This window comes from Hyperolius riggenbachi, chromosome 1 (genome assembly GCF_040937935.1).
Source record: "Hyperolius riggenbachi isolate aHypRig1 chromosome 1, aHypRig1.pri, whole genome shotgun sequence".
Taxonomy (NCBI): domain Eukaryota; kingdom Metazoa; phylum Chordata; class Amphibia; order Anura; family Hyperoliidae; genus Hyperolius; species Hyperolius riggenbachi.
The window spans coordinates 241,556,024-241,583,243 of NC_090646.1; the positions used below are offsets into that span (position 1 = coordinate 241,556,024).

Here is a 27,220-nt window from a genome sequence, read left to right on the forward strand (position 1 = left end):
AACTGGGGGGAGTCCCTGTCACTAAACATGGGGTGGTCTCTGTCACTACCTAAACTGGGGGGCACCTGTGTCAGAGGCGCTCACAATCTAATTCCTACTATACAGTAGTCCTAGTTTAATGTCCCACCATTGCTGAGTTCATGTAAATTTGGCTCCACCCGTGACCACATTTACATCCTGGTCCATGGCCACACCCATTTTTGGCACTATTACCCCATTTTTTGCCACGCGCCTTTCCCCCCGTTTTCCTTCCTCCCCCCCCCCCCTTTTTTTTGCCTCCTCCTTGAAAATTTTCTGTGGATGCCCATTCAGTTCAGCCTCCTGTTAAAGAAGCCTTGAAGTGGTAGTGGGGAATCCATCTCTCCCAGCCACTGAACACTCTCTGGCTGCAATGACAGCATTTTTAGCTCAATACGTGTCATGGCTTGCCACATGGGCCTCAATTCACAAAGCATTACTGCATTCGGTAATGCTGAAAACAGCTGATTTTACTGATCACCTTCTCAAATTTCAATTCACTAAACCTATTACCTCACAGAAAATGTATATTACTGACTAGTGAGGTAAATTACTGACTTGTGCGTTAAAAACCTCAATAAATGTCAAGAAAGATTTACACATTCAGTAAATCTGGGAAAAATGTTAGATATTTTTCTCCAGCTCTGACCAGCCGATAACTCACACTCTCCATGCGGTAACATTGACAGACAGCCAATAGGGAGAGCCAGGCAGCCAATAGGGAGAGCCGTACAGCCGTGCTTCTCATCCTGATTTGCGCCGACACCCAGGAAGGCAGGACTTTACTGTAGCAGAGCAGAGGAAGGCTTTCTTTATGTAGCTTTTCTGCATCCCTTTAGATGTCAAAATCTGTATACTGTTATACAGAAGAGCTCCCCCTGGTGGCTGCAGCACATCTAAAGGGATGTCGGGAATGCACTGAACAGAAAAGCTCGACTCATACACACTGCCTTACTGCTGACCTGCTCCACAGCTATTAAGCAAGACTTACTGAGCAGGGCTTAGTGAACTGAGGCATGTTTGTTCTGTAAATTACCAAACTTCTACCTTATGAGGAAAATCTTTATTAAATTTGGAAAAAAAAAGTGTAAAATACCAAATGCTGTATTTTACCAACCAAAAATAATTTTACCGAACTGTCCTTAGTGAATTGAAGCCATGGAGGGGCTACCTGGCTTTCAAGTCCCTGGCCAGTGCACATGGACACAAGACGGGTGTTGAATTCACCACTTCAAGCCTGCTGTCTAAAAGACGCCGGAAAGCTACTGGTGATTGTAGAATCTCCTTGTGGAGTCACTGGCTGAGGGACCTTCCACAGCCTTTTGATTTATCGTAGTTAGCAAAATTGGTGGATTAATAAAATCATTCCTCTTTACTATTTTTTTAATTTTATATTTTACAACAAAGGGCAGGTGAGGGCAAAATATTATTTACAAATATTTGATATTTTCAATTGAAAGAATATCTATAAAAATGCCATGTCCTAGTATGTCACAAAAGTGTTGTGTCCTCTTCGGAGGTATGGACTTTGGATAGTTTGGATAAGATAATGGGCTCGATTCACCAAGCGGTGCAAAGTGTTTGCACGCTGGTGAAAAGGCCCTTATCACGCCTAAACTCACTTTAGGCATGATAAGAAGAAACTCGCGCGAAGTTGCCGCGCGCAAAGTTTTGCGCGCGCAACCGCGCGCGTGCGCGCGCAGCGTCCCCGCTTCGCGCGAAGCTCCCATTAAGCCCTATGGGACTTTGCGCGCGCTCTCACGCGCGAACGCGCGAACGCGCGAACGCGCGTACGCGCGGTAACTTCGCGCGAAGAGCAGGAAAAAGCGGTGATAACTCAGTGGTGAAAAGGTCATCACGCCTAAAGTCTTTTAGGCGTGATAACTGGGTTATCACCGCTTTGTGAATCGAGCCCAATGTATAACTTTGTTGGTGAAAATTAAATGAACCAAGAATATGCTGTCCTTGATCACAACAACGGAGAGTAACTAGCAGTCTTCACATAAGTTATTACATGTGCAGCTCTTTAAAATAGATAAACATGTACTATATGTGATATTTGTGTTTTCCGTTGTAGGTTGAGCCAGGCTCCATATGTGCAGTCTTTGGTTTGGGGGGAGTTGGTCTCTCTGCTGTCATGGGCTGTAAAGCAGCTGGTGCAACCCGTATCATTGGCATCGACATCAACAAAGACAAATTTCCAAAAGCTCTAGAGCTGGGAGCTACTGAATGCATCAGTCCAAATGACTATAACAAGCCCATCCAACAAGTCATTGCTGAAATGAGCAATGGTGGGGTGGACTTTGCCATTGAGTGCATTGGAATTCTGGAAGTTATGGTAGGTATTTGTATTAATTAATTCAAAAACACTCAGTGTATAAGTCATATGATAATATAGTATAGTTGTACTGATTTTATATTACATTTTAGCACTTTAGATATACATTATTCCTCACTAATTGGACCCTATTAGAAACTACTTAAATGGTTGGCAGGTAAAGTAAAACTATCAAAACTATTAGTTGCACAACAGATATTGGCCTTGATTCGCAATGCTTAACGTGCTGTAACAGTGCCAGGTAATCCTTCTTACATGCGTAAATCAAATTACCGGTACTTCCTGCCAGCGCAGGCACACTACGCATGCTACTGGCTGTGAGCGTGGGCTCCTTAGCAGTGGCCACTCCTTCCAAATGCCACGCGACAGTGTCGTACCGCGGGCGCTATACGGTAGTAGTGGCTACGCTAGTGAAGTATCGTGGCCGAAATACGTAGAAATACGTTACTATTGCGCGGCATTTGGAAGGAGCAGCCGCTGCTAAGGAGCACATGCTACGCTGTGAGTAGCGTGCCAGCGATACCAGGAAGTACCGGTAATTTATTTGCGCGCGTAAGAAGAATTACCTCGGACTGTTACAGTGCGTTAAGCATAGTGAAACCAGCCCTTTACAAGGTCTATACAATAAAAAAAAAGAATAAAACTATTTCAGGATGGTTGCTTACCTCCAAGGAGGCCAAACACGCTCGGTTTAGCCAGAAGTGGTTGACTCTAGGGGCCTGATTCACAAAGCGGTGCTAACAGTTAGCACCCTGGTGAAAAGCCCTTTATCATGCCTAAACTCAGTTTAGGCATGATAAGTTTAGGTGTGATAAGTTTAGGTGTGATAAGTTTAGGCATGATAAGTTTAGGTGTGATAAGTTTAGGCATGATAAGTTTAAGCGCCAACTGGGTTAGCACCGCAGTGCACAGCTGATCAAAAGTTTTACGCTAGCAAAGTCTGGTGCACTTCGTATAAAGTTTAATGGCACTGCTTTGCGTGCGGGACTTTGCAAGCGATCTAAACTTATCTAAACTTATCATGCCTAAACTTATCACACCTAAACTTATCATGCCTAAACTTATCACACCTAAACTGGCTTTTCACCAGCGTGGTGCAATGGTTATCATGCCTAAAGTCTCTAACTGGGTTAGCACCGCTTTGTGAATCGAGCCCATTGTGTCGCTGCTGGGAACAGTAGTACACCGCTCACCCACACTATATAGCATTGTGTTTACTGCCACTCTGTGTACACCGCTCACCCACCACTGTATAGCATTGTGTTTACTGCCACTCTGTGTCTCTGCAGGGAACAGTAGTACACCGCTCACCCGCCACTGTATAGCATTGTGCTCTGTGTCGCTGCTGGGAATAGTAGTACACTGCTCACCCACCACTGTATAGCATTGTGCTCTGTGTCGCTGCTGGGAATAGTAGTACACCGCTCACCCACCACTGTATAGCATTTAAAAGACATTTTTTCCTTTGAAACTTTACAATCAATTTTCTCAAAAACTATAAGCTCTTTTTCAAAAATTTTTTCCTCTTGTACCCACTCCCAAGGTGCACATACCCTGCAAATTTGGGGTATGTAGCATGTAAGGAAGCTTTACAAAGCACAAAAGTTCGGGTCCCCATTGACTTCCATTATGTTCGGAGTACGGCGCGAACACCCGAACATCGCGGCCATGTTCGGCGAACGTTCGCGAACCCGAACATAACTTTGTGCGCGCTAATATGGGCGCAAAAACGTTGTGTGCGCTAAGTTTAGCGGTGCGCTGGAAACGTTGCACCCGGTGCGCCCAAAACGGCGCATCGTGAGCGCCCAAAACGTCACACCGTGCGCCATTTTGGGCGCACTGGGTGCGACAGTTCCAGCGCACCGGGTGCGACGTTTCGCATGCACCACACAACACTAAACTTAGCGCGCGATCGGTAACAGCTTTGGACGTGCAAACTACTTAGCACCCTAGTTTGCACGTCCAAAGCCTTAAGACGTGCTGAGTTAGCACCGGTTAGTGAATCAAGGCCAATGACTGGGGGGACCCTGGCTAGCCTGGCTGGAGAGAGAACTACCCTGCCTGCCTACCCAAAGCTAAATCCACAGACAAATGGCGGAGAAATGACGTGGATCGGGTATTTATTTACCCGAACCACGTGACCCGTTTGGCCAATCAGAGCTCGTTCGGGTCCGAACCACGTGACCCGTTCGGCCAATCACAGCGCTTGTTCGCCCATGCGCTCTTAGTTCGGCCATATGGCCGAACGGTTTGGCCGAACACCATCAGGTGTTCGGTCAAACTCGAACATCACCCGAACAGGGTGATGTTCTGCAGAAACCGAACAGTGGCGAACACTGTTCGCCCAACACTAGTATGTACGCGTCACCGGTGAGTTGGGCACCAGGAGAGCCGGATGAAGGCTCTCCCTGCTGCCACAAAACTCCCCGGCAGCATTAAATACTATTCCCCCTCCGAGTTGCGACAACTCAGAGTTGTAATTCGGGATCCGGCAACCGCCAAAACCCCAAATTACCTTTATGCGCAACGCGCAGCATTACATTGCTGCTATTGGGTGCCTGGTTTCAGCGCCGGGTGCCAAAACCACCTGCTTCGGTCTCTGAGGGCAATAAAACTATATCAGAAACAGCTAAGATAGTATTAGTGCCCCCAGTTAAGTTAGCCAGCTATAGGTGCCCCCAGTATAGAGAGCTGGGAATAGGTGCCCCCAGTATAGGTAGCCAGAAATAGGTGCCCCCAGTATAGGTAGCCAGGTATAGGTGCCCCTAATATAGGTAGGTAGTCAGATTGCTTCCAAACCACTCTTAAAGCCCTCAAGTTTTTGCACCTTTCAAAACTGCCAAAGGATTCCGATCCACAATAAAGAATCGTTGTACAAGTCAAGTAAATTCCTTAGCGCTGTCAAGCCAATTCTGTGCAACCTGCAACCTGTAAATTCCTTAGCGCTGTCAAGCCAACTCTGTGCAACCTGCAGACACCAAGGGCTCGATTCACAAAGCGGTGCTAACCCAGTTAGAGACTTTAGGCGTGATAACCATTGCACCACGCTGGTGAAAAGCCAGTTTAGGCGTGATAAGTTTAGGTGTGATAAGTTTAGGTGTGATAAGTTTAGGCATGCTAAGTTTAGAGAAGTGTAGATAGCATGCAAAGTCCCGCACGCAAAGCAGCGCCATTAAACTCTATGCGAAGTGCACCAGACTTTGCTAGCGCAAAACTTTTGATCAGCTGTGCACTGCGGTGCTAACGCAGTTGGTGCTTAAACTTATCACACCTAAACTTATCACACCTAAACTTATCATGCCTAAACTTATCACACCTAGGCCTCGATTCACAAAGCGGTGATAACCCAGTTATCACGCCTAAAAGACTTTAGGCGTGATGACCTTTTCACCACTGAGTTATCACCGATTTTTCCTGCTCTTCGCGCGCGCAAGGTCCCATAGGGCTTAATGGGAGCTTCGCGCGAAGCGTCGGGTGTTGCGCGCGCACTTACGCGCGTACGCGCGTACGCGCGTACGCGCGTACGCGCGGCAACTTCGCGCGAGTTTCTTCTTATCATGCCTAAAGTGACTTTAGGCGTGATAAGGGCCTTTTCACCATGGTGCTAACACTTTGCACCGCTTTGTGAATCGAGCCCCTAAACTTATCACACCTAAACTTATCATGCCTAAACTGAGTTTAGGCGTGATAAGGGGCTTTTCACCAGGATGCTAACTGTTAGCACCGCTTTGTGAATCAGGCCCCAAGTGTTCAGAATGGGTACAAGTGACCGTCACCATAAAAACAAATGTACTGGAGTGAGGCTTGGTTTCAAACACAGGGGGTTTCAGGTTATTTAAACACAACTAAAATCCCTATAAAAACAAGTTCAACTCACATTGTGGTCCATGCATACTGGACCCTTCGGCATAAAATCGTTTCAACAATATTGCACTACTTTCCAATTAAAGTGCTCAATGCTTAAATATCACCAATCATAGTACAGAGAGTGCCCGTTCTCCTTCCTGACCAGGTCAGCCTTGCTAACGTTTGTGCCCTGTGAAATATGTAAACATAATTAAAAAGGAACTATTTCCTTTTAACAGAAAGCAGCATTGGAATGCACCACAGTAGGATGGGGTACCTGTGCAATCGTTGGTGTTTCACTGGCAGAAGAGGGAGTACAAGTTGATCCATTCCAGCTGATAATGGGACGTACCCTGAGAGCCACATTCTTTGGAGGTGAGAGAGGATTACAGGAAGAATATACTATAATAAAGATAAATATAACATATATATAAGATTATGCACTCTTTTAGTTTAACTGCTGTGTATAATTTGTATGAACTGTGATTAGATTACTTTTTATTTAAGGAGCTCCTAATGTATTTTTTTCTGTTCCAACTGTACATCCACATTAACAGGCTGGAAGAGTGTGGACAATGTTCCCAAACTGGTGGCCGACTATTTGTCTAAAAAATTTGACTTGGATGCCTTGGTGACCTACACATTGCCATTTGATGAAATTAACAAGGCTTTTGACCTCATGCGTGAAGGGAAAAGGTGTGTATATTCTTGTTTATAAACATAAACAATACATTCTTAACAATTCTTCAGCTGAAGGTAGGGCTTTCTCCAACTACTTGCAGTTGTTGTAGGTTAGGTTAGACTTTATATTGCTGCATTTATGTTGTATACCATGTTTGTATTATGCAGTCTGAAGATATTTGTCACTTGTCAGACATGCCAGGGGTCAGAAGCCTGAGAATAGTTGTCAGCCAAGCCAGGGGTTAGAAGCCTGAGAATAGTTGTCAGCCAAGCCAGGAGTCAGAAGCTTGAGTATAGTTGTCAGCCAGGCCAGGAGTCAGAAGCCTGAGAATAGTTGTTAGCCAAGCCAGGAGTAGAGATGTCGCGAACGGTTCGCCTGCGAACGGTTCCAGGCGAGTTTTGGTGGTTCGCGTTCGCCTGGACCATGCGAACTGTTGCGTAAGTTTGATTCGCCCCATAATGCACTATGAGGGTCAACTTTGACCCTCTGCATCACAGTCAGCAGGCACATTGTAGCCATTCAGGCTACACTAAGCCCTGGAGCCCCCCCCCCCCCCCCCCCTTATATAAGGCAGGCTCGCTGGCCATGACACTCACTCATGTGCCTGCTGCAAATAGACAGACTAGGGAGAGCTGCTGCAGATTTTTTCTCCTAGGGAAAGATTAGTTAGGCTCTTGGCTTGCTCCTGGCTGATTGTTATTGCTAAAATAGCACCCCTCAACAGCTCTTTTGAGAGCTCTAATGTTTTCCTGATGTGTTTTTTTTTGTGTGTTGCTCACTGACATTATACAGCCCTATCTGTTGCAGCTGGACCTTGGTAATTGTTATTACTGTGCCAGCCAGGCCCTGCCTAACTATCTATACTGGGACACCTACCTATGCCTACCTAACTACTGGGGCACCTACTTACCTATACGGGGACACCTACCTACCTACCTATACTAGGGGACCTACCTATGTCTAGCTAACTACTGAGGCACCTACCTATGCTTACCTACCTATACTGGGACTCCTACCTATGCCTACCTACCTATACTGGGTCTCCTACCTATGCCTAGCTAACCACTGGGACACCTACCCATGCCTACCTACCTATACTGGGTCTCCTGCCTATGCCTAGCTAACTACTGAGGCACCTACCTATGCCTACCTACCTACACTGGGACTCCTACCTATGCCTACCTACCTATACTGGGTCTCCTACCTATGCCTAGCTAACTACTGGGACACCTACCTATGCCTACCTACCTATACTGGGTCTCCTACCTATGCCTAGCTAACTACTGAGGCACCTACCTATGCCTACCTACCTATACTGGGACTCCTACCTATGCCTACCTACCTATACTGGGTCTCCTACCTATGCCTAGCTAACCACTGAGGCACCTACCTATGCCTACCTACCTATACTGGAACTCCTACCTATGCCTACCTACCTACCTATACTGGGACTCCTACCTATGCCTACCTACATACAAGAAGATAATAAGCTTGTTGCTTCATTGTGGACAGACCAATTTTGATCAGCTTGACAGTCACTGTTGTTCTATCATTGAGCTAACAAAGCCCGGCGACCATGTGGGCTGGAAAACTGCCACGGCCTGCACTCTGGCCATGTTGCGCACCAGTCCAGCACGGCCGTCACTACGCAAACAGCTGTTTGCGGTGCGTTACACAGTGAGTTTGGTGTGTCAGTGTGAAGCAGTACTCTAATTACACTCCCTGTTTGATGTATACACATGCAAGATGTTTGAAAGCACTTTAGGTCTGCAATTTAGCATTCAATGTGATTTCTGCCCTTAAAACGCTGCTTTGCGTCAAATCCAGATTTTTCCCCGGGACTTTGGGCATGTATCCCACTCCGCCATGCCCCCCTCCAGGTGTTAGACCCCTTGAAACATCTTTTCCATCACTTTTGTGGCCAGGATAATTTTTTCTATTTTGCAAAGTTCGCCTCCCCATTGAAGTCTATTGCGGTTCGCGAACTTTTACTCGAACCGAACCTTCCGCGGAAGTTCGCGAACGGTGTTCGCGAACCAAAAATCGGAGGTTCGCGACATCTCTAGCCAGGAGACAGAAGCCTGAGAATAGTTGTCAGCCAAGCCAGGAGTCAGAAGCCTGAAAATAGTTGTCAGCCAATCCAGGAGTCAGAAGTCTGACAATAGTTGTCACTCAGGCCAGGAGTCAAAAGCCTGAGAATAGTTGTCAGCCAAGCCAGGAGACAGAAGCCTGAGAATAGTTGTCAGCGAAGCCAGGAGTCGAAAAGCCTGAGAATAGTTGTCAGCTAAGCAAGGAGACAGAAGCCTGAGAATAGTTATCAGCCAGGCCAGGAGTCAGAAGCCTGAGAATAGTTGCCAGCCAGCCCAGGAGTCAGAAGCCTGAGAATAGTCATCAGCCAAGCCAGAAGTCAGAAGCCTGAGAATAGTTGCCAGCCAGCCCAGGAGTCAGAAGCCTGAGAATAGTCATCAGCCAAGCCAGGAGTCAGAAGCCTGAGAATAGTTGTCAGCCAAGCCAGGAGTCAGAAACCTGAGGGTAGCTATCAGCCAAGCCATGGGCCAGATACCTGAAGATAGTTATCAGTATTAGTAAACCGAGGACCAGAAATCTGAAGATCGGGAACAACATGGCACCAGAGACCAGGAAGATGCAGAGTCAGGAACAAGCCAGGTCAAAAACACACATGAGGTGCAAGAATCAAAGATGCAGATGATGAGCAGGATCAGAGTAAGGGAGCCACTGTTATACACAAAATGCCATGGCAACTTCCTGCAATCAAGGAGGGGTTTATAAACTGGATGCCACCCTGTTAGGTAGCAGGTAGGTCACAAAGCCAATAAGGGTTAATGAGGTTATGCAAGGCTCAGTCTTCTCAGAGACTACAGTGCAGGCTAAAGAGACTAAAGGCAGCCATACACTGGTTGATTGCCACCAGATCCACAAGCAGATAGATCCCTCTGTGATCTAATTTGATCAAAGAGGGATCTATTGGCTGCCTACACTGCAAACAGATGTTGAATCAATTTCAGTATGAAATCGATTCACAATCTGTGGAGCTGCCGCTGCCCCCAGCATACATTACCTGATCCGGCCAGCGCGAGTCCCCCGGTCTCCGCTGTCTCTTCTCTGCTCTGGGCTCCAGCTTCACTTTACTTCCTGTTGGGGAAAATTTAAACAGTACAGGACGCTCTACTGTTTAAACTTCCCCCGACAGGAAGTGAGTGAAGCCAGCCAGAGCCCAGCGCGGAGAAGGGACAGCGGGGACATGCGCCGGTAGAACAGGTAATGTATTGCCGCTAGCATCGGTTGTCGGACAGTCAAACGCCATTATCGACGCACTCCCTACTCACCGTCGATCAAGCAAAATCTTCCGCACGGGCAGATCGACGGGATCGATCGATTTCGGATGGAAATCGGTCAATTGCTCAGCATTTGCGTATCGATTTCACAGCAGATTCGATCACAATGATCGAATCTGCTCTGCTGTCTATCGGCAGGAAATCGAGTAAGTGCATGGGCGCCTTTAGTCAGACAACAGATTCCCAATACTGTAGAATTCCAGAGTGTCAGAATAAAGTCTAGAGTGCTTTGTAACATCATCCACTTGTCTATTAAACTAGATAGGGCTTCTGATCACCAATTTAGGGGAAGTACAGTAAACAGTTCTCTACATTTCAATGCCGTATAGCCAGGGAACAAAACCTGTTTCCAAATGGGGTACAAAACAAGTTATAAATAAACTGCCATTTATATCAAAATAGATCCCAAAATCATCATTTACCAAGTCTAAAGGACTCTGCCTTTGTATGTAGACCTATGTTCTGCAGCAATAGTCCTTTATGCCTTAACCCTTCAAAAATAAGAAAACATTATTTTGAAACTTTCCATAAGTTTTTATTAAAATTAATAATATAATTCTAAATAAGTAAACATAATAAATAAATACAACAAATATGCTAAACACATTATGTATTCAATTGTATTGACTAACAAATGGCTTGATTTAACTGCTTGAGGACCACAGGCTCAGGGCCGGGCCGAGGCAGAGGCGAGAGAGGCTCCAGCCTCAGGGCGCAGTGTAGGAGGGGGGCGCACAACTTACTCAGCTATCATTCCCCTATTGTGTTGGAAGCAAAGAGAAATAAGAAAAGGGGATACATGGCAGTGACTGCAAGCCAGATAGCTAGAGATTAAGGTGTTGGGGCCCTGGGGCGCCTCTTAGTCTAATAGCAATCAGTGTGTGATGGCTGGGGTGGGAGGGATGGAGGGGTGCACTTTGGTGTCTCAGCCTTGGGTGCTGGAGGACCTTGTCACGGCTCTGTACAGGCTTACACCCCCCCAGTGACCACACAACTTAGCACACAAATTAATCTTGCCACCAACAGAGCTTTCTGTTGGTGTCATCTGATTGCTGCTGCCATCTTTTTTTTTTTTTTTTTTTAATTGTTTTTTTTTTTATAAAAATAGCTATTTTTTTTAATTATCCCTCTCTTCCCCTAAGATCCAATCAGTGCGATCACCTTTCATAGGCATCAGCCCAATGATTTTAGCACCTCCTTCTTATATATCCAAGAGACCCAATCAAATGCCTTCTTGGCGTCCGTAGAAAGAAAAAATCCATCCACAAAACGCAGAGAAAGCTAATTATGTATTCCCAAAGCCTTGGTGGTGTTGTCCCAGCCCCAGCTTTGTCACTAATTCCTGGACATTGGTCTCCAGAATCAGCGGATGTTGAGTGGAATCCATGCATCCCTCAAGTTTGACAAGATTCCCAGTCCCTGCACTGGCCACACAGTCCCACAGCATGATGGAACCACCACCATACTTTACTGTTGGTAGACGGTGTTTTTCTTGGAATTCTGTGTTGTTTTACCTCCATGCATAATGCCCCTTGTTATGCCCAAATAACTCAATTTTAGTTTCATCAGTCCACAGCACCTTATTTCAAAATTAAGCTGGCTTGTCCAAATGTGCTTTAGCATACCTTTGTTTGTGCTGTGGGCAGAGAAAAGCAGAGAAAAGCTTCCTCTGCATCACTCTCGCATACAGCATTTCCTTGTGTAAAGTGTGCCGAATGGTTGAATGATGTGCAGTGACTCCATCTGCAGCAAGATTATGTTGTAGGTCTTTGGTGCTGGTCTGTGGGTTGACTCTGACTGTTCTCACCATTTGTCATTTCTGTTTATCCGAGATTTTTATTGGTCTGCCACTTCAAGCCTTAACTTGAACTGAACCTGTGGTCTTTCATTTCCTCAGTATGTTCCTAACTGTGGAAAGAGACAGCTGAAATCTCTGGGACAGCTTTCTGTATCCTTCCCCTGAACCATGATGGTGAACAATCTTTATCTTCAAGTCATTTGAGAGTTGTTTTGTGACCCCCATGTTGCTACTCTTCAGAGAAAATTAAAAGATGAGGGAAACTTGCAATTGACCCCCTTAAATACTCTTTCTCTTAATTGGATTCACCTGTGTATGTAGGTCAGGGGTCACTGAGCTTACCAAGCCAATTTGAGTTTCAATAATTAGTTCTAAAGGTTTTGGAATCAATAAAATTACAACAGTGCCCAAATTTATGCACCTGCCTAATTTTATTAAAACAATTATTGCACACTTTCTGTAAATCCAATAAACTTAATTTCACTTCTCAAATGTCACTGTGTGTGTCTTCTATACGATATATTTAACTGACATTTTTTATCGTAACCACCAACATTTTATACAGGAAAATCATGAAAATTAACAAGGTTGCCCAAACTTTTGCATTCCACTGTATACTCTGTAAAGCGCTGCAGAAGATGTTGGCTCTATATAAATACTAAATAATAACAATATTGTCTTTTAAAAAATCTGCCAAGCAAATCATTCATTTTTTTAAGTAAATGATCGGTTATGCAATCGTTCAGGATCAATTAGACCAATCACCTTTTCTGTTTCCATGCAATATGATCTGAGTAATCTGATCTAAAATAGGATTTTTTACGAAAGATTGTCTGGTTAATGGACACCGTTAGTGATGAGGAACACCTAGTTATTAAAAAAAATGTCTGCAAAGAGGTGGCAAAAGTTTGTAAGCATTCCTTGGGCTGTATCAAGACATGGGGGGGGGGGGGAGGTGTTGCTGAAGGGTAAGTAGATTAGCAGTTGCGTGATTGCAGTCATGTGCAGCATCCACAGTAAGAAACATTTTTGAATGAATCAGTGGTGGATTTTTGAAGGTAAGTTCTTACTGACATTTACATTCATATGGCTGGAATAGTACAACGTCTAATCCACTAACCTTTCAGCAGTCCACGGTATTTGACAGCCAGGGGTGTAACTACAAACCATGGAGCCGCAAAGTAAAAAATCATAGACCCCTCCATCATCCACACCTTCTAGCTTGCATGAGAAACATTTCCAGTGACTGGGCTCTTCAAGATCTGTCACAATTCCAACAATTTTTTGCTTGCTGGTGGCTTAAAGGACATTTTATTAAAACAGTGTGAAAATATTACCTAGGATAGGAAAAAACTTTGGAGAAAAAGTCAATTGAATAACGGCCCATGGGTCCACAATGGATCATAAATTACATACTTTTAATAGGATTTCATTAGAGTTTATGTTTATATTGAATGTAATGTAATGTCTCATGTGTACTATATACTGTACGTACCTTATGGCTTGTGGGTGCCAAGAAGACTGAACAACCTGACAAACGTTTTGTGTGTTGATGCTTGTTCACCTATCAATAATAAAATATGACACACCATTGGATTTATTTGTTTCTCTCATTTGCAGCATCCGGACAGTGCTGGTGTTTTAAATGTGAGCCACTTGGAAGCCACTGAATAAGACGTCTGCTTGTAATGAAATCTGCAGCTTCAGCATGCTAATTAATTAACATTTCTGACAAAGTGAATTTATGCAATCTATGTAGTAATCACTCCATAACAAGCCAATTTATTATAGTATATCTGCGGTTTGATGCTGTGCCAGTTTAACCACGTTAAATGTTACTGTGTGTTTCTGCATGCCAATACTGTGGCCAAATAAACTACGTTTTTGACACTGATCTCCTCATCAGTCTAATTTTGAAACCAAACCATTGTGAACTGGAAACATGTGAATAATGAAAAAAGCATGATGATGTTTCAGGCACCTATTTTTCTGGTCTTTCTGTGTACAGTATAAGCTACTCTAACATGCTGTAGGTATGTTTAGCACATATTATGGTAGACAAAGGACAAGCTTTTATTGGATTTGAAGAAAATGGAAAAAAGAAACTTTCCGAGTGGCTAAATATCATTAACTCCCAATTTGTGAGAACCCCTTACTCAATCTTTCAGTAACCATTGTAACAGGAAACAGAAGTGCAGGGAAATCTCCACAATGGGAATATGAACAGTGATAACAGTTTGGTAGTGTTTGTAGCCTTCCCCCATGCCATCCACATTAAAACAAGTTTTGGCTGGAACTCTACCTTAAATGGCCCCCAGGGCCGGCTCTAGGCACAATGTGGCCTTGGACATCAATGACACGGGGCCCCCCTAACACCCCGCCCTACATCCTCTGCTCCCGTAAGCTGGACAAGTGAGTTTGTTCTGCTGCTGAATACTCTGAAGGACCCCGGGGACCAATATACACTTAGGGGAAGTCCAGGGGGGCCTGACAACTGTCTCAGGGGCACTGTGCAAATGCCCAGTTGGCCCCTTTGGAAGCCCCAACCCTGAGGACACCTGAAGTTAGATGGATATGGAGAGTGTTATATTTATTTCCTTTTAAACAATAACAGTTGCCTGGCAATCCTGCTGCGCTTTTATTTATCAATAGTGTCTGAATCAGACACCTGGAACAAGAATGCAGCTAATCCCGTCAGACTTCAGTCAGAACACTTCAGATCAGCACTGATTGCTGGCCGCCTCTTCCTCCTATTTAACTTCCGCTAGGGTTTATTTTCGGGATAGGGCTTATAGTTCAAGCCTGCTCACAATTCCAGCTATTGCTTGCTTTTAGGGTAGGGCATATTTTCAGGGAAAGAAGGTATTTACATATACTGTATATATATATATATATATATATATATATATATATATATATATATATATATATATATATATACATATATACATACCTTTTCCGACAAGCATATTCTCTAGCTTAGGCCATGCACCCACTAAATAACCTAATTACGCACTGCCTGTACATATACTGTATACTTCCCCACCTCTTGTTTCCACCCCATTCATTTAGATTGTAAGCTCGCAAGGGCAGGGCTATCTCACCCTTTTGTATCATGGAATGTTATTAATTTAATTGCTTGCACACTGTTAGACATTTATACATTTCAGTCATAGGGCCTGATTCACAAAGCGGTGATAACTCAGTTATCACGCCTAAAAGACTTTAGGCATGATAACCTTTGCACCACACTGGTGAAAAGCCATTTTAGGCGTGATAAGTTTACGTCTGATAAGTTTAGGTGTGATAAGTTTAGGCATGCTAAGTTTAGATAAGTGTAGATAGCGTGCAAAGTCCCGCACGCAAAGCAGCGCCATTAAACTCTATGCAAAGTGCACCAGACTTTGCTAGCGCAAAACTTTTGATCAGCTGTGCACTGCGGTGCTAACGCAGTTGGTGCTTAAACTTATCATACCTAAACTTATCACACCTAAACTTATCATGCCTAAACTGAGTTTAGGCGTGATAAATGGCTTTTCACCAGGGTGCTAACTGTTAGCACCGCTTTGTGAATCAGGCCCATCATGTTAAATCTAATTGTAATCAGCAGTGCTGTATCTTGTATCAGTGTTCATATTTTATGTATATCATCGCTGCGTAATATGTTGGCGCTTTATAAATACAATAAATAAATAAATAAATGTATATCATTGTCTGTATCATTATGTATCCCTTGTTTGTTTTCTTACATTGTACAGCGCAAAAGTACTCGGCCCCCTTGAAGTTTTCCACATTTTGTCATATTACTGCCACAAACATGAATCAATTTTATTGGAATTCCACATGAAAGACCAACAAAGTGGTGTACACATGAGAAGTGGAACGAAAATCATACATGATTCCAAACATTTTTTACAAATAAATAACTGCAAAGTGGTGTGTGCATAATTATTCGGCCCCCTTTGATCTGAGTGCAGTCAGTTGCCTATAGACATTGCCTGATGAGTGCTGTCACAGGAGCCCTAGTGGCTGACCGCACTTAGCCTTCTAAACGGTGCCAGCGCACAGATCGTGCGAACTCTGGTCGCAGTCAATGCGCAGGAACCGTTAAGAATTAGCCGCAGACAACTCAGAAGGGAGCCTGTGAGACACGGGTAATTACAACGTCACCTACTGGTTCAGAGTAAACTGCCACCACCGCGGTTACCATGGGACCGTGGAGCCCACTAACTGACTGACTAGTCCTGCGAATAAAACGGTTAAACACACGGTATTCTGTCTAGCCAACAACAAACAAACAGTAGCGTATCTTCAGAGACCCGGGATCAGTTCTGTGTGTGCTGATAAGCAGGGTAGCGGAACAGTGAATGACTTGGAGGAAGTCTTTTATTCACACAATATAAATAATTAATATATACAGACAATTATTAAAATCACAATTATTAAGACGGTAATAGCCAGTATAAAAAATAAAAGAAGGGAGAAAAATACTTAGTTCCTGGAAAGATGTCCTTTTTGTGGGAAAATCATCAGTTCAAGCAAAACGGTTTCAAGTTCTTAGAGTTCTTTGTTTCAGAGTAAAGTTCAGCAAGATTTAAAATCCAAACAAAATGGAGGATGTCCTTTGTTTCAGCTCTGTCAAGATGTCCACCACTTGTTCCTCATAGTGGCCGTGTGTCATGAAGATGGTAAAGGGAGGAATTGAGCCCGCCTGCTGGCTCTGTGCTTTTGATGAAGCTGGTTTGGGGGTGTGGCAGTGCCAGCCCCCTCTGAGCTACCAGCAAATGACAGTTCATTCCCTCTGAGAGATTTTAGAGCTAAACTTATGAATTGCTGTAACTCCTGAACCATACATGTTACATTTAGGGGGGTAACAGCTTCATACTTGGAGGAAAATGCAGATTAATATGATATCCGACATGGCTAGTGCAGCAGATCAGGGTCCTGGGTAGATTCATACCTGGGTTGTAGGGGCCCCGGGCCCCTCTCGACTGGTATCAAGAGATCCAGCATGACCCTACAGATCCAATGATACCGCTCTCATAACCACCCTATTTATTGTATTCTGTAAATGGGCAAAAGATTATATAGTACATTCATTTCTTCCTGCTAAGGCTGGAGTCAGCCTGACTGGAGTCCAGCTGTGTCTGCTCTTGGGATCTCCTTTTTTTGAAAGGCCCTGTTGGCTCCTTCAATTAACATCTGAATGTGAGATCAGCTAGGTGTCACCTTATACCTGATGGATGGGCCATCAGCACAGCTTGAAGCCAGGGACTCTCTGGGCCCAGGCTCATTAGCATATCAAAAGAGCCATCCAGCCTTTAGGATGGTGCTCTCTCTGCTAAGAAAAGGACTCCAGCTCCCACTACACACTCAACCCAGATTGTATCGATTTGAAGCGCAATCGATGCAGGGAATCGAGTGCGATCGTTTTTTTCTTCACGGGCGGTTCCAGGACGCGCCTGCGGCCCCGCAACCGTCCGTGACAGCCCTCCCCCTTGTCTGCGGCTTAGCCACACCTCCGCAAGATGTGTGGCGGCGCCGCTAACCTGGCTGACGGGCCTCGAGTTGCTGGTACGGCGGGAAAACCTATTGGAGCCCGGGGCTCGGTTCCCCTGGACCGGTCGCGGTCTGCTACCCTCAGGGTTGACCCGACATGGACCGTTCTGGACAGGGCGTTTGCGCCACTGCAGTCAGACGTGGTGTCCGCCGGGACTGCTGACAACGGGCAGTGGGTTGGTTAGGTCAACAGCCAGCCCACGCAGGGTTCCCCTGCTAAGTGGCTGTGGACCTAAGGGAACCCCGCGGGAATCCCTGGACCTTCCCAGCTCCTGACAGACGGCACATGCCCTGCAGTAGTTTGCTACATCCCTGTTCATTCGGGGCCAATAAAACTGGTTCCGAATACCGGCAAGTGTCTTGCGGACACCCGAGTGCCCTGTCAGAGGATTACCATGTGCGGATTTCAGCACATGTCCCCTGAACGCACTCGGGACCACAAGCCATTTGGTATTCGCGTGGGATCTACCTGTAGGGGGCTGTACAGACTCACTGTACAGTCTCCCACCTTCCTAGTACACCTTGAAAGCGGCCCCGTCTGCGAGGGGCTCAGCGGCTTGCTGCCTGAGCACCTTCAGGCTTGGGTCACTTTGTAGTGCGGCTGAGAATACGGCGCTGTCAGTTTCAGCCAACTGGCTCATGTCACACGAGGCCAGCGGCTGAAAGGTCTCATCCCTGTGGTCAGAGGAGGGGGAGGAGGCCGGAACCCCCTCCACCTGTTCTGAGCTCGGGTTCTGAGCAGTGCAGCTGCGCGGTACTGCTAGCACAGGTACACTGTCAGAATGGCACAGACGGACATTACTCAAATCATCATTGCATGCAGTAATGACATTGACAGGTATAGACATTTTTTCATTACAGACAGGTTGTACAGTAAACTCAGGTACAGTTACAGCATCATCACAACAGACAGTCTGTACATCAAACTCAGGTGCCTTTGAAGCAGGCACTATTGAACCTGGTACCGTTGAACTGGGCACATTCAACCCGCCTCCCCCTGGTGCTCCCCCAAGTGTATAAAGTACCTGGTGGTGGGTGGAGAGTCCGTCTCCTTCCGTGAGCGACAAGGCGGTCGTGGCAGGTTCATAGTAGGACACAAGCTTGCCCAAATCAGTCCCCAGCAACACAGGGACTGGGAGATCCTTCATAACCCCAACAACCCTTTCGTGGATACCTAATCCCCAATCCAGCTTCACTGTCGCGTGGGCTATGTGAAAAAGGGTGCCCTCTACTCCAGTAAGGGCAAGGGATCGGCTGGAGCTGATGCTCTCCTTTGGCACAAGATGTGAGTGAACTAACGTGATGTCAGCTCCGGTGTCTCGAAATCCGGTGACAACTTTGCCGTTCACTCTAACAAGTTGCTGCTGGTCGGTTCGGTCGCGGATTTCCTTTCCGCGTGCAAACAGGACAAAATCTGATGATCCAGGCTGTGGTTCGCTGGCGGGTTGCCTCTGCTGTGGGTGAGGTACAGGTGATGCAGATGATCCAGGTGCTGGTGGTGTCTGTCTCCGCTCCGGACAGTCGAATTTCATGTGTCCGGGCTGGCGGCAGTAGTGACAGGTGACCTCTCCAGGCGCTGCAGGCCTGGGTGCAGCAGCTGCGCTGGGTGGCCTCTGTGGCGGACGGCTCACAGGGGCAGGAGGGTCTGCCGAGGTATTGGGCTGACCTCCTCTCCAGCTGGATGGGACAGTTCTGCGGGTATCAGCCACCCGGGTAGTTGCAAAAGTCTCAGCAAGGTCTGCAGCGACAGTTGCTGAAGCCGGCCTGCGTTCTAGCACAAACTGGCGTACATCAGCAGGGCAAATGTTCAGAAATTGTTCCAGGACTATCAAGTCCTCCAGGACATCATAAGACCCTTTGGTGAGGCCTAGTGTCCACTGGCGGAGTGTGGTGAGCAAGCTGCTGGCCACATCTCGGTACGAATCAGAAGGCTTTTTCTGCCAGGCCCTGAACTTTTTCCGATAGGCTTCTGGCGTCAGCTGGTACTTAGTAATGATAGCGTCTTTTATAGCAGCATAATCATTATCCTTCTCCGCAGGCAATTCTGCGAAGGCATCAAGCGCTTTGTAGCGCAGCAAAGGTGTCAGATGTCTGGCCCACTGGTCTTGGGACAGACGATACTGACGGCATGCTTTTTCAAAAGACCGCAAAAACAAGTCAATGTCTGCGTCTTTTTCAATATTAGCAAATTTAAATTTTGCACTTACGGGTGGTGCAGCTCCTTCAGCAGGGAGACTGGGCGGTGAACTCCGGCTGGCCTGTTGCACTTTTGCCATGTTTAGCTCATGCTGTCGTTGGCGCTCCCGTTCTCGCTCAGCGGCATCCCTCTCCGCGTGGCGTTCAGCAGCAGCAGCAGCAGCAGCCTGCCGCTCCCGTTCCTCCCGCATTTGGCGCTCTTCACGCATGTACTGCAGGTACTTGTCCAGGTCAGTGTCCATCAGCTTTTGTAATGCCTGCTGCATTAGCGGATCAGTACAAACGGACAGTCCAGTACTGGCCGGTTCCAGGCGAGTACTTTCAGAAACTCTGGGATTGGGGTCCACACTGACATTCTCCTGCGTAACTGTTGATGCAGGGCCCTCAGGATGCACAACCTCTGTATGGTCAGGAGTCTCAGTCTCTGGTTCCCCTTGCCTTGAGTCAGATGGGTCAGCGTCTACCTCAGCAGACACATCCAGCTCCTGCAGTTGCTGGGTATCCCATTGAAACAATTCCGTTACCAGGTCCCCTTGTTTCTTGCGGCCGACATCAATGCCTCTCTCTTGGCAAAGATTTTGCAGGTCCGCCAGGCACATTTTCTTGTAGTTCCCGGACATTTCCACGCCAAATAAAATAAAACTTTTGGGGAGGGGTACTGGCTACACAGTCTCTCTGTATATATAAAAAATATATTGCCTTCCAGCTACACCAACGAATTAGTTCGTTTCTCGATAGCGCTAGCGCTATCGCAGATACTTTCAGCACAACACAGGTCCCAACCGCTGCCTAACACTGTCACAGGAGCCCTAGTGGCTGACCGCACTTAGCCTTCTAAACGGTGCCAGTGCACAGATCGTGCGAACTCTGGTCGCAGTCAATGCGCAGGAACCGTTAAGAATTAGCCGCAGACAACTCAGAAGGGAGCCTGTGAGACACGGGTAATTACAACGTCACCTACTGGTTCAGAGTAAACTGCCACCACCGCGGTTACCATGGGACCGTGGAGCCCACTAACTGACTGACTAGTCCTGCGAATAAAACGGTTAAACACACGGTATTCTGTCTAGCCAACAACAAACAAACAGTAGCGTATCTTCAGAGACCCGGGATCAGTTCTGTGTGTGCTGATAAGCAGGGTAGCGGAACAGTGAATGACTTGGAGGAAGTCTTTTATTCACACAATATAAATAATTAATATATACAGACAATTATTAAAATCACAATTATTAAGACGGTAATAGCCAGTATAAAAAATAAAAGAAGGGAGAAAAATACTTAGTTCCTGGAAAGATGTCCTTTTTGTGGGAAAATCATCAGTTCAAGCAAAACGGTTTCAAGTTCTTAGAGTTCTTTGTTTCAGAGTAAAGTTCAGCAAGATTTAAAATCCAAACAAAATGGAGGATGTCCTTTGTTTCAGCTCTGTCAAGATGGCCACCACTTGTTCCTCATAGTGGCCGTGTGTCATGAAGATGGTAAAGGGAGGAATTGAGCCCGCCTGCTGGCTCTGTGCTTTTGATGAAGCTGGTTTGGGGGTGTGGCAGTGCCAGCCCCCTCTGAGCTACCAGCAAATGACAGTTCATTCCCTCTGAGAGATTTTAGAGCTAAACTTATGAATTGCTGTAACTCCTGAACCATACATGTTACATTTAGGGGGGTAACAGCTTCATACTTGGAGGAAAATGCAGATTAATATGATATCCGACATGGCTAGTGCAGCAGATCAGGGTCCTGGGTAGATTCATACCTGGGTTGTAGGGGCCCCGGGCCCCTCTCGACTGGTATCAAGAGATCCAGCATGACCCTACAGATCCAATGATACCGCTCTCATAACCACCCTATTTATTGTATTCTGTAAATGGGCAAAAGATTATATAGTACATGCATTTCTTCCTGCTAAGGCTGGAGTCAGCCTGACTGGAGTCCAGCTGTGTCTGCTCTTGGGATCTCCTTTTTTTGAAAGGCCCTGTTGGCTCCTTCAATTAACATCTGAATGTGAGATCAGCTAGGTGTCACCTTATACCTGATGGATGGGCCATCAGCACAGCTTGAAGCCAGGGACTCTCTGGGCCCAGGCTCATTAGCATATCAAAAGAGCCATCCAGCCTTTAGGATGGTGCTCTCTCTGCTAAGAAAAGGACTCCAGCTCCCACTACACACTCAACCCAGATTGTATCGATTTGAAGCGCAATCGATGCAGGGAATCGAGTGCGATCGTTTTTTTCTTCACGGGCGGTTCCAGGACGCGCCTGCGGCCCCGCAACCGTCCGTGACAGCCCTCCCCCTTGTCTGCGGCTTAGCCACACCTCCGCAAGATGTGTGGCGGCGCCGCTAACCTGGCTGACGGGCCTCGAGTTGCTGGTACGGCGGGAAAACCTATTGGAGCCCGGGGCTCGGTTCCCCTGGACCGGTCGCGGTCTGCTACCCTCAGGGTTGACCCGACATGGACCGTTCTGGACAGGGCGTTTGCGCCACTGCAGTCAGACGTGGTGTCCGCCGGGACTGCTGACAACGGGCAGTGGGTTGGTTAGGTCCACAGCCAGCCCACGCAGGGTTCCCCTGCTAAGTGGCTGTGGACCTAAGGGAACCCCGCGGGAATCCCTGGACCTTCCCAGCTCCTGACAGACGGCACATGCCCTGCAGTAGTTTGCTACATCCCTGTTCATTCGGGGCCAATAAAACTGGTTCCGAATACCGGCAAGTGTCTTGCGGACACCCGAGTGCCCTGTCAGAGGATTACCATGTGCGGATTTCAGCACATGTCCCCTGAACGCACTCGGGACCACAAGCCATTTGGTATTCGCGTGGGATCTACCTGTAGGGGGCTGTACAGACTCACTGTACAGTCTCCCACCTTCCCAGTACACCTTGAAAGCGGCCCCGTCTGCGAGGGGCTCAGCGGCTTGCTGCCTGAGCACCTTCAGGCTTGGGTCACTTTGTAGTGCGGCTGAGAATACGGCGCTGTCAGTTTCAGCCAACTGGCTCATGTCACACGAGGCCAGCGGCTGAAAGGTCTCATCCCTGTGGTCAGAGGAGGGGGAGGAGGCCGGAACCCCCTCCACCTGTTCTGAGCTCGGGTTCTGAGCAGTGCAGCTGCGCGGTACTGCTAGCACAGGTACACTGTCAGAATGGCACAGACGGACATTACTCAAATCATCATTGCATGCAGTAATGACATTGACAGGTATAGACATTTTTTCATTACAGACAGGTTGTACAGTAAACTCAGGTACAGTTACAGCATCATCACAACAGACAGTCTGTACATCAAACTCAGGTGCCTTTGAAGCAGGCACTATTGAACCTGGTACCGTTGAACTGGGCACATTCAACCCGCCTCCCCCTGGTGCTCCCCCAAGTGTATAAAGTACCTGGTGGTGGGTGGAGAGTCCGTCTCCTTCCGTGAGCGACAAGGCGGTCGTGGCAGGTTCATAGTAGGACACAAGCTTGCCCAAATCAGTCCCCAGCAACACAGGGACTGGGAGATCCTTCATAACCCCAACAACCCTTTCGTGGATACCTAATCCCCAATCCAGCTTCACTGTCGCGTGGGCTATGTGAAAAAGGGTGCCCTCTACTCCAGTAAGGGCAAGGGATCGGCTGGAGCTGATGCTCTCCTTTGGCACAAGATGTGAGTGAACTAACGTGATGTCAGCTCCGGTGTCTCGAAATCCGGTGACAACTTTGCCGTTCACTCTAACAAGTTGCTGCTGGTCGGTTCGGTCGCGGATTTCCTTTCCGCGTGCAAACAGGACAAAATCTGATGATCCAGGCTGTGGTTCGCTGGCGGGTTGCCTCTGCTGTGGGTGAGGTACAGGTGATGCAGATGATCCAGGTGCTGGTGGTGTCTGTCTCCGCTCCGGACAGTCGAATTTCATGTGTCCGGGCTGGCGGCAGTAGTGACAGGTGACCTCTCCAGGCGCTGCAGGCCTGGGTGCAGCAGCTGCGCTGGGTGGCCTCTGTGGCGGACGGCTCACAGGGGCAGGAGGGTCTGCCGAGGTATTGGGCTGACCTCCTCTCCAGCTGGATGGGACAGTTCTGCGGGTATCAGCCACCCGGGTAGTTGCAAAAGTCTCAGCAAGGTCTGCAGCGACAGTTGCTGAAGCCGGCCTGCGTTCTAGCACAAACTGGCGTACATCAGCAGGGCAAATGTTCAGAAATTGTTCCAGGACTATCAAGTCCTCCAGGACATCATAAGACCCTTTGGTGAGGCCTAGTGTCCACTGGCGGAGTGTGGTGAGCAAGCTGCTGGCCACATCTCGGTACGAATCAGAAGGCTTTTTCTGCCAGGCCCTGAACTTTTTCCGATAGGCTTCTGGCGTCAGCTGGTACTTAGTAATGATAGCGTCTTTTATAGCAGCATAATCATTATCCTTCTCCGCAGGCAATTCTGCGAAGGCATCAAGCGCTTTGTAGCGCAGCAAAGGTGTCAGATGTCTGGCCCACTGGTCTTGGGACAGACGATACTGACGGCATGCTTTTTCAAAAGACCGCAAAAACAAGTCAATGTCTGTGTCTTTTTCAATATTAGCAAATTTAAATTTTGCACTTACGGGTGGTGCAGCTCCTTCAGCAGGGAGACTGGGCGGTGAACTCCGGCTGGCCTGTTGCACTTTTGCCATGTTTAGCTCATGCTGTCGTTGGCGCTCCCGTTCTCGCTCAGCGGCATCCCTCTCCGCGTGGCGTTCAGCAGCAGCAGCAGCAGCAGCCTGCCGCTCCCGTTCCTCCCGCATTTGGCGCTCTTCACGCATGTACTGCAGGTACTTGTCCAGGTCAGTGTCCATCAGCTTTTGTAATGCCTGCTGCATTAGCGGATCAGTACAAACGGACAGTCCAGTACTGGCCGGTTCCAGGCGAGTACTTTCAGAAACTCTGGGATTGGGGTCCACACTGACATTCTCCTGCGTAACTGTTGATGCAGGGCCCTCAGGATGCACAACCTCTGTACGGTCAGGAGTCTCAGTCTCTGGTTCCCCTTGCCTTGAGTCAGATGGGTCAGCGTCTACCTCAGCAGACACATCCAGCTCCTGCAGTTGCTGGGTATCCCATTGAAACAATTCCGTTACCAGGTCCCCTTGTTTCTTGCGGCCGACATCAATGCCTCTCTCTTGGCAAAGATTTTGCAGGTCCGCCAGGCACATTTTCTTGTAGTTCCCGGACATTTCCACGCCAAATAAAATAAAACTTTTGGGGAGGGGTACTGGCTACACAGTCTCTCTGTATATATAAAAAATATATTGCCTTCCAGCTACACCAACGAATTAGTTCGTTTCTCGATAGCGCTAGCGCTATCGCAGATACTTTCAGCACAACACAGGTCCCAACCGCTGCCTAACACTGTCACAGGAGCCCTAGTGGCTGACCGCACTTAGCCTTCTAAACGGTGCCAGCGCACAGATCGTGCGAACTCTGGTCGCAGTCAATGCGCAGGAACCGTTAAGAATTAGCCGCAGACAACTCAGAAGGGAGCCTGTGAGACACGGGTAATTACAACGTCACCTACTGGTTCAGAGTAAACTGCCACCACCGCGGTTACCATGGGACCGTGGAGCCCACTAACTGACTGACTAGTCCTGCGAATAAAACGGTTAAACACACGGTATTCTGTCTAGCCAACAACAAACAAACAGTAGCGTATCTTCAGAGACCCGGGATCAGTTCTGTGTGTGCTGATAAGCAGGGTAGCGGAACAGTGAATGACTTGGAGGAAGTCTTTTATTTACACAATATAAATAATTAATATATACAGACAATTATTAAAATCACAATTATTAAGACGGTAATAGCCAGTATAAAAAATAAAAGAAGGGAGAAAAATACTTAGTTCCTGGAAAGATGTCCTTTTTGTGGGAAAATCATCAGTTCAAGCAAAACGGTTTCAAGTTCTTAGAGTTCTTTGTTTCAGAGTAAAGTTCAGCAAGATTTAAAATCCAAACAAAATGGAGGATGTCCTTTGTTTCAGCTCTGTCAAGATGGCCACCACTTGTTCCTCATAGTGGCCGTGTGTCATGAAGATGGTAAAGGGAGGAATTGAGCCCGCCTGCTGGCTCTGTGCTTTTGATGAAGCTGGTTTGGGGGTGTGGCAGTGCCAGCCCCCTCTGAGCTACCAGCAAATGACAGTTCATTCCCTCTGAGAGATTTTAGAGCTAAACTTATGAATTGCTGTAACTCCTGAACCATACATGTTACATTTAGGGGGGTAACAGCTTCATACTTGGAGGAAAATGCAGATTAATATGATATCCGACATGGCTAGTGCAGCAGATCAGGGTCCTGGGTAGATTCATACCTGGGTTGTAGGGGCCCCGGGCCCCTCTCGACTGGTATCAAGAGATCCAGCATGACCCTACGGATCCAATGATACCGCTCTCATAACCACCCTATTTATTGTATTCTGTAAATGGGCAAAAGATTATATAGTACATTCATTTCTTCCTGCTAAGGCTGGAGTCAGCCTGACTGGAGTCCAGCTGTGTCTGCTCTTGGGATCTCCTTTTTTTTGAAAGGCCCTGTTGGCTCCTTCAATTAACATCTGAATGTGAGGTCAGCTAGGTGTCACCTTATACCTGATGGATGGGCCATCAGCACAGCTTGAAGCCAGGGACTCTCTGGGCCCAGGCTCATTAGCATATCAAAAGAGCCATCCAGCCTTTAGGATGGTGCTCTCTCTGCTAAGAAAAGGATTCCAGCTCCCACTACACACTCAACCCAGATTGTATCGATTTGAAGCGCAATCGATGCAGGGAATCGAGTGCGATCGGTTTTTTCTTCACGGGCGGTTCCAGGACGCGCCTGCGGCCCTGCAACCGTCCGTGACAAGTGCTAATGACTAAATAGAGTGCACCTGTGTATAATCTAATGTCAGTACAAATACAGCTGCTCTGTGAGGGCCTCAAAGGTTGTCTAAGAGAATATTGGGAGCAACAACACCGTGAAGTCCAAAGAACACACAAGACAGGTCAGGGATCAAGTTATTGAGAAATTTAAAGCAGGCTTAGGCTACAAAAAGATTTCCAAAGCCTTGAACATCCCACGGAGCACTGTTCAAGCGATCATTCAGAAATGAAAGGAGTATGGCACAACTGTAAACCTACCAAGACAAGGCCATCCACCTTAACTCACAGGCCGAACAAGGAGAACGCTGATCAGAAATGCAGTCAAGAGGCCCATGGTGACTCTGGACGAGCTGCAGAGATCTACAGCTCGGGTGGGAGACTCTGTCCATAGGACAACTATTAGTCATGCACTGTACAAAGTTGGCCTTTATGGAAGAGTGGCAAGAAGAAAGGCATTGTTAACAGAAAGCATAAGAAGTCCCGTTTGCAGTTTGCCACAAGCCATGTGGGGGACACAGCAACCATGTGGAAGAAGATGCTCTGGTCAGATGAGACCAAAATGGAACTTTTTGGCCAAAATGCAAAACGCTA

The 27,220-nt window shown here is 47.1% G+C and overlaps 1 protein-coding gene across 1 annotated transcript in view; it reads left to right on the plus strand.

Moving 5' to 3' along the window:
• Positions 1 to 14,835, plus strand: part of LOC137547372 (all-trans-retinol dehydrogenase [NAD(+)] ADH4-like) — a 45,464-nt gene extending 30,629 nt beyond the window's left edge. Inside the window, exons 6-9 of the mRNA XM_068270914.1 lie at positions 2,096 to 2,356; positions 6,442 to 6,577; positions 6,760 to 6,898; positions 13,659 to 14,835. Of these exons, the coding sequence (XP_068127015.1) occupies positions 2,096 to 2,356; positions 6,442 to 6,577; positions 6,760 to 6,898; positions 13,659 to 13,683 (561 nt within the window). The 3' untranslated portion in view covers positions 13,684 to 14,835. The remainder of the gene's footprint in view (positions 1 to 2,095; positions 2,357 to 6,441; positions 6,578 to 6,759; positions 6,899 to 13,658) is intronic.
• The last annotated feature ends 12,385 nt before the right edge of the window (positions 14,836 to 27,220 follow it).